This window comes from Pseudorasbora parva, chromosome 18, assembly GCF_024679245.1.
Source record: "Pseudorasbora parva isolate DD20220531a chromosome 18, ASM2467924v1, whole genome shotgun sequence".
Classification (NCBI taxonomy): domain Eukaryota; kingdom Metazoa; phylum Chordata; class Actinopteri; order Cypriniformes; family Gobionidae; genus Pseudorasbora; species Pseudorasbora parva.
In genome coordinates, this window is record NC_090189.1 from 20107331 (window position 1) to 20114743 (window position 7413).

The 7413-nt window shown below is 37.0% G+C and overlaps 1 protein-coding gene across 1 annotated transcript; it reads left to right on the top strand.

The window, feature by feature from the left end:
• The first annotated feature begins 519 nt into the window (after window positions 1-519).
• On the top strand, window positions 520-1446 carry or62b3 (odorant receptor, family 62, subfamily B, member 3). The gene has a single exon (XM_067423884.1). It carries the CDS (start codon window positions 520-522, stop codon window positions 1444-1446), a length of 927 nt encoding a protein of 308 aa, XP_067279985.1.
• The last annotated feature ends 5967 nt before the right edge of the window (window positions 1447-7413 follow it).

Genomic DNA, 7413 nt, shown 5'->3' on the forward strand with positions numbered 1-7413 from the left:
ATATGGTTATTTAAATAATAAATAAATGTAATATTAATAAGAAATATCTGTCTTCGATATCTAGCAGCATAGAGAGCTGTACAGCTAAAAATAACAGAAGCCAGACACATTAAATTTACAAATGGCCACGTCTTTTCTTTTATGTGAAAAATAAGATGAATAAACATGACTTATGACATATATTTTAAGCATTTTAGTCCTGCTGTAATGCTGTATTACAAAGAAACATGTGAAAGATCAATGTAATTTCTTAGAATTACCCCAGGGGTTTATTTGCTGGATACACACACTTTGCCACTAGAAAACATGTTATTTATAGGCATGTCAGTTGCCATTACAGCCTCCAAATCTTGACTGAGACCATGTACTGCAAGATTTGAACTTTGACGTAAGGTAATGGTAATGGTTTTAGAAATTAGTGTCTTGTGTGGATTATTTTCTAATATGATATGATAGATTTTAATTGTCTGTTGGTGAATCACAATACATTTTAAAATTGTATATTTACATCAATAGAATATGGATAATATGACTATGTTTGCGAGCTACACCCTAATGGAACCAAAAGACTCAAAATCATTCAGACATATATATTTCACATGCTTTCTGGTGCTCTATATTCTGATCATTTTTGTGAACACTTGGGTCAGTGCTGTTATTGTCTTGGAGAGAGCTCTTCATGAACCAATGTACATTTTTCTGTGTAATCTGTGTGTAAATGACCTTTATGGAGCAGCAGGGTTTTATCCTAAATTCCTATATGATTTAATGCTGGATTCATACGTGATTCCTTCTTACATGTGTGCAATTCAAACTTTTGTGATCTATAGTTCAGTTATGTGTGACTGTACTACTGTAACAGTGATGGCTTATGACAGACATGTGGCCATATGTCGACCTTTAGACTATCATACAAAACTGAACAGATTTTCATGCGGCGTATTACTTGCCTTCTGTTGGATCCTACCCTTTGTTTACATGATCATTTGTGTTATGCTGACAAATAGGCTGAAATTGTGTAAATATCACATTAATAAATTGTACTGTGACAACTGGTCTATTGTAAAACTTTCATGTGAATCAACTGTCATTAATAATATTTATGGATTTTTGGTCATTTCTTTTTATTCTTGCCTGTGTGTTTTTATTATTGTGTCCTACATTAGACTTGTCATTGCATGTAAAGCATCACTGGAGTGCAGAAGGAAATTCTGGCAGACATGTGTGCCTCATATGTTTACAGTGATGAATTATGTTGTTGCTGTGTTTTTTGATGCCATGTACAGCAGATATGGCTCAGGTAATGTCTCAGAGAATCTGCAACATTTTTTGGCTCTAGAGATGCTTATTGTGCCACCTCTTGTCAATCCAGTTATCTATGGATTAAAACTCAAAGAGGTACGCAAAAGAATCTTGAAATCTTTTGTTTATATCAGAAAACAATAAAGAATACTCTCAAGCATATTATTTTATTCTTATTTTGTTGTTCTATATGCAGGTGCAATGTTAATGCAAAGGATTTTTTACATTGCTGAGAAACAGTCATGCTTTAGGAAAAAGACTAGTTTATTGTAAATGAAAAAAACATTATGGTGATATCATCAGATGTTGATAACAGTTCATATTCTTTTTCTAAAAGATGGCAGGTCACAGCCATGCCACAGCTTTCAAATAACATTAGCTGCAGTCCATGGTCACCCAAGAGTAATTTTTAAATTATAAAGCCTTTGTTTTCTCTTTGGTATCTTCATTTTTAAGGCTCTATATGGTTCAATCCCAAAGATATGAAGATCTCAATGTGGCTCCATGAGTAAATTGTACTCATTTTTCTGTGGTAAAAAACAAACAAATGTGTGTCACTTTGCATTACTTTGAGCAATGTAGACATGTCTGAAGAATTTTTTTTTTCCACATGATTGCAGGTCAGTGGTGTAGAAATCAATTTAAATGAGGCTATTTATGAGGCAGTTTAAATGAATCGTCATTCAACTTGTCTCCCCTAGCGTGTTTTATCATATATATATGATAAGTCAAGTCAATTTGAACTCTGAGTTGACTTACCTGAGATGGGAAACTGATTTTTTGGTTTAAGAACAGCTGAATTTAGTTAGTTCAATCAACTATGAGTAATCTCACTCTGAGCCTGCATCTCATAATGCATACTGTTTATCCTAAATAGTATGTGACATTAGTAATATTCAATACTATTTAGAGAGTGTATAGGCTGGATTCACATTGGGATGCAGGATGAGTTAAGCCATGACTATGAAAAGCCTCCCATGATTGTTGAAGTTACGAAATTATGATTCACCATGGCTACAGGACCCAACAAAAAGATGTCCCACTTCCGAGTCAATGCATCAGTTTAATTCTTATTTAGTTTAAGTTTGTTTTCATGGTATCCCACAGGTAAAAAGAAAAGAAAAAAAGAAAAAAGTATGCAGCAGCAGCTAAAAGTGAGGTTTAAAAACATAATCAATCAGGTAAGACTTTAATCATAAAAGGGTTATGGAGGCCTTCCCCTTCAGTGAAATGTACCCTTTCCTGGTACTGTTCTCTCAATTATTCTATTGCATCATGTCATGCACCAATCGGTGGGCAGAGCTAAATAGGCAGTGATGAAGTAGGCATTGATATTCTTCTGCAGAGGCAGTGCTTGTCTCCCTTTGACGTCATTGAAAAACCCAACCCAGGCTCATTGGAAATACGTGACTCTGCCTACATTTTTGCAACACCCGAATTATGTACCCCCAGGTACGTTTACCTGCACTTTTTGGGTGAAACGTCCACTGGAGGCGCTAAGTGGTAATATTTTTTCTCCATTCCCAGACTGATCTCATGAAATGGCGTATGTATGACACGCCAATTCAATTCATTATGCAATTTTGGCGTGCTTTCAAGACGTATAATCGCTTTTTAGCATGTTTATCAACGCCCTTTCATTCTATCCCCTTACACTGCCCCTACCCCTAAACCTACCCATCACACACACACGCACACACACAGCCTTTAAACCTATGCATCACAAGAAACATTCTGCATTTTTACATTTTCAAAAAAACTATTTAGTATGTTTATAAATCCATTTACCTTGTGGACAAACACACATATTCAGACACATTTTGAACGCGTAACTCAATCCCTTCCCTAAACCTACCCATCTGTGTATTATAAAAAACAGGATATACCAGGCAGATACAACTGCATGCATAATTTATTCAGAAAGTACAAATATCCCAAGTGTTCAGAGGCCAAACGACTGATTTGTGTGAAGAAAATCCCCAAAAGTGATCAGAACGTGGAGTCCATCTGCCAAAGATTAATAATAAATTTCAAATATTGCCGCTGGAAGAAACGTCACGTCAGCTTTGGCAGCATTGGCTGTCGTGTGTCTCGTGACCAATTGCGTCATTACGTCAGCTTTGATTGTGAAATGCCATTGGCTCTCGTGTGTCTCGTGACCGATCACGTCATTCAACTTGTATCATTTGAATTAGAAATATGAATGAACGAGTGCGTGTGTGTTCTGTTCGCAAAGGAGCGCGATCATTTCAACGACTAAAACATTAAGATCAGCTCTGTTCTTCACATGAAGATATCGTATGACTTCAGAAGACTTGGAATGCAACATGAGTTAATACTTTTATATAGTTTTTTGGTCAGTTTTTGCAATAAATACCTGTGACTGTACATTTATTTGCCTGTTAAGTGTTTTATATTGTTGAGAGTGGGTACACTCTAAAAAATGCTGGGTTAAAAACAACCCAAGTTGGGTTGAAAATGCACCGACCCAACAATTGGGTTGTTTTAACCCAATGGTTGAGTTGTTCTTACCCAGCAATTGGCTTGTCTTAAGCAACATTTAACCCAACCACTGGGTTAAAACAACTCAACCACTGGGTTAAAACAACTCAACCATTGGGTTAAAACAACTCAATTGTTGGGTCGGTGCATTTTCAACCCAACTTGGGTTGTTTTTAACCCAGCATTTTTTAGAGTGTAGGTTTAGGGTAGGAGTGGAGTTAAGTTTCTCTAGAATATAAAATTAGGTTATAAATATTCATTCTGTGAGATCAGGTTGGCACGTGTATGTTTACGCGAAGTCATGATGTCATGTCATCTGGAATGGAGAAAAAAATATTACCACTTAGCGCCTCCAGTGGACGTTTCACCCAAAAAGTGCAGGTAAACGTACCTGGAGGTACATAATTTGGGTGTTGCAAAAATGTAGGCAGAGTCACGTATTTCCAATGAGCCTGGGTTGGAAAAACTTGTCATTTGGTGGGCCTGGCATCAATAAAAGCTTTTATTGGACTAACAAGTACGTTTTTAGTTCTGAAACTTACAGGATATTCTTATAGTATGATGACCTTGAATATTTCAAATTCTCAAGGAAAACTCAGTTTATGACCCCTTTAAAGTTATCAATGATGAATTTTGTTTGCGTAAAATTGTACACACTGTGCTTCCAACAATATTTTAATGAGGCATGCAATATCAAATTGTAACAAGTTCGTGGGTGTGGAAGGAAGAGGACACAGGGGTCGGCTGGACTGTTGAAGCTAACTTTATTTTCAAGGCTCAAAAACACAGCAGCACACTCAGGTGTGTGACTTCTCATAAACTCATACGATCACTTCCAGGTCGGAACTTCCGGCTTCCGGGTCAACTCAGTTTCTCTCGGGTGTCTCGCGTCAACAGTCCGTCTCTCTCTCCCAGGCTTCCGGTTCCACTGGCGTTTTATCCTCTCTCCACGCCCATTACTGGAACAAGATACAGGTGTTATTAATCTGCGTCCAACCCACTCACTTACCGCTCGTCCCGCGGCTCTCTCCCGCTGCAGACCTCGCTAAACCACGCCCCCCTTGCCACACAAATGTCAGTATTCTCTTCTAGCCTTGAAATCTAGACGCACCCTAGCGGCAGCAAATCTAATTTGCTGCGAGTGTCATCTAGAAACTTTTAATACACTTCTGGGCTGTAAACAGCAAATTCTGGATGGGCCAAACACATCGAGTCTAGAGTCGGTGAGCGGGGCTTAACATAATGGCGGCCGAGCTGCGCTTGGGTGTTTCTAGTACACACAGAAACTGGCTAACTTTGACCGCGACTCTGGAAGACTTGGAGTTAAGCTTTTCTCTGAGAAAAGAACAAAGAATGGCACTGAAGTCATTCTTAAGAAGAGAAGATGTGTTCTGAGTTTTGCCGACCGGATATGGCGAAAGTTTAATCTGTCAACGGGCTCTACTTCACCTTCGTTGCTCCGGTTGGTGTAGCGCTATCAAATTGCGTGCACGCTGTACAAAAGAAGTTTGAAAGACAGCCGTTTTACCCGCCCCTCGGATTGAGACCTGTCAATGGTGAGTTTCCAGACCAAAGATCTTGATGTGGGTCTGGCTTGTCAGGCTAATTCTCTTTCATCATCTTCTGAATCACTAAAAATTGTGAATTTAGTTTTGTTAGGTTTAGTATAATGCCACCTTTATACTCAAAAACAGCTATAGATTATGCATTACATATGTATTACATTATTTAAATTGAAATGAGTGACAATTTTAGAGAGTTCACACACAGGCCACTGTTCGTGCTAATTCAGAGTAGTTTATGATCAAAGTTATACAACTCCAATTAAAGTTACTTTTGGGTGCAATAACTTTTACAGTGAATACCAAGTCTGTGTTTTAGACAAAAAAAAAAAACAAAAAAAAAATTATGTGTCCAAAAACACGCACTGCGCAGTAGTTACATGACATCGTTACATGACATGAGCAATCGTTTACATCTCTGGTTCACCCCAAACAAAGATAAAACCTTACAGTAATCTCACAAAAACACGTATTCCATAAGTTTGTAATTATGTCAGTGCAATTTAGACAAGTCCAATGGATTCATAGACCCAGAAAATATGGGGTTAGACACCAAGATTACTTGGCTAGGTCAAATAATGAAGGAGTTAGGATATTTTAAGGGCTTCCTGCCCATCTTGGATGCCTTTTTGAAAAGTACACCTCTCTAGTGGTCAAACTTTGGTAAACTTATAGTATGTTATTAAGGACACCTAATACTAAAAAAAAAAAAAAAAACTGCTGGAAAACCATTTGTTATATTTTTTTTAGGGTTAGGTGTTTTTTTTCATAATGCTGCTTTTAAGTACCTCTGCTTGCAATACGATAGTGCTAGAACCTACCAGAGCAACCGCAACAAGCAACCGAAGCTATAGTTGATAATTAAACTTTCGCTGTATCCGGTCGGCAAAACTCCAAACACATCTTCCTTTCTTAAGAATGACTTCAGTACCGTTCTTTGACCTTTTCTCAAAGAAAAGCTTAACAACAAGTCTTCCAGAATCGCAGCCGAACCCGATTCGAATGACCGCTGTTCGCCAGCTTCTTTGTTTTCAAGTAGCATGCAGAACCTCTGCCGTCATTATCTTAACCCGCCCACCGACTCTATACATCATGTGATTGGCCAGCCCGCAAGCCAACTGAGAGATGCTAGACTACCTTGGCTCAAAATGATATTTGCTGCCACTAGGGTGCATCTAAATTTCTAGGCTAGGTCTGACCTCGACTAATTGAAGAAAAGGATTTACACATCAAAAAAAAGGCTGAACCTCAGCGCACACCTGTCATATAATCGACACTGACCAATAGTACAGTACCAATAGTATAGACCAATAGAGTTTTACAAACTCCAAACAAAAATAGCTTGGGCCTGATTTTGACATCACACCTATTTGTCTTCGAATTCACTTTAAGTTTAGTAGGGCCTTAAGCGTGCTCTAAGCATTAGCGTCATCATTGATGTCTAATTTGGGCTTTATGGGTTTGGAACAACATTAGTAAATAATTACGTTTTTGGGTGCTATCCCTTTAAGAATCCTGGTTGTGTTTCTAAAAAAATGTATATACTCAAAGACAAAAATATATAATATAATTAATGCTAAATATATTTACATTTTATAATGTATCTTAATTAAAATTAAATAAAAAATTATACTAATAACAAGAATAATAATCAATATAATTTAATGAAAAGATATACCGTATACAGTAAGACATTTAAAAATACTAAATTATAATGAAAATCACATCTTTATGACAGTTTATACACTAATCCCTGAGGTCTCTCAGTCTCTCAGAGAATTTGCTGTGGTTAAAACTGGCATTTATAAACATGTCAGTTGTCTTCAGAGCCTCTTCGTGGTTGTGAACATGGAAGATGTTGGCTCTGGAATGGTACAAGTTTACTACTATTAGCAGTTTTGTTTTATTTTTTTCTAGGCTTGATGAACATCAAGTTATTTGAGATACAATTATTTGTAATTGTAACATATTAGTAATTATAAATAACTAAATGTTAATTAATTTTGTAAAGGGAAACTTGTATATTTTGTGGTAACATATAGAGATA

Coding starts and splice junctions, on each gene's coding strand:
- or62b3 (XM_067423884.1), top strand. CDS start 520: ATGGATAATATGACTATGTTTGCGAGCTACACCCTAATGGAACCAAAA.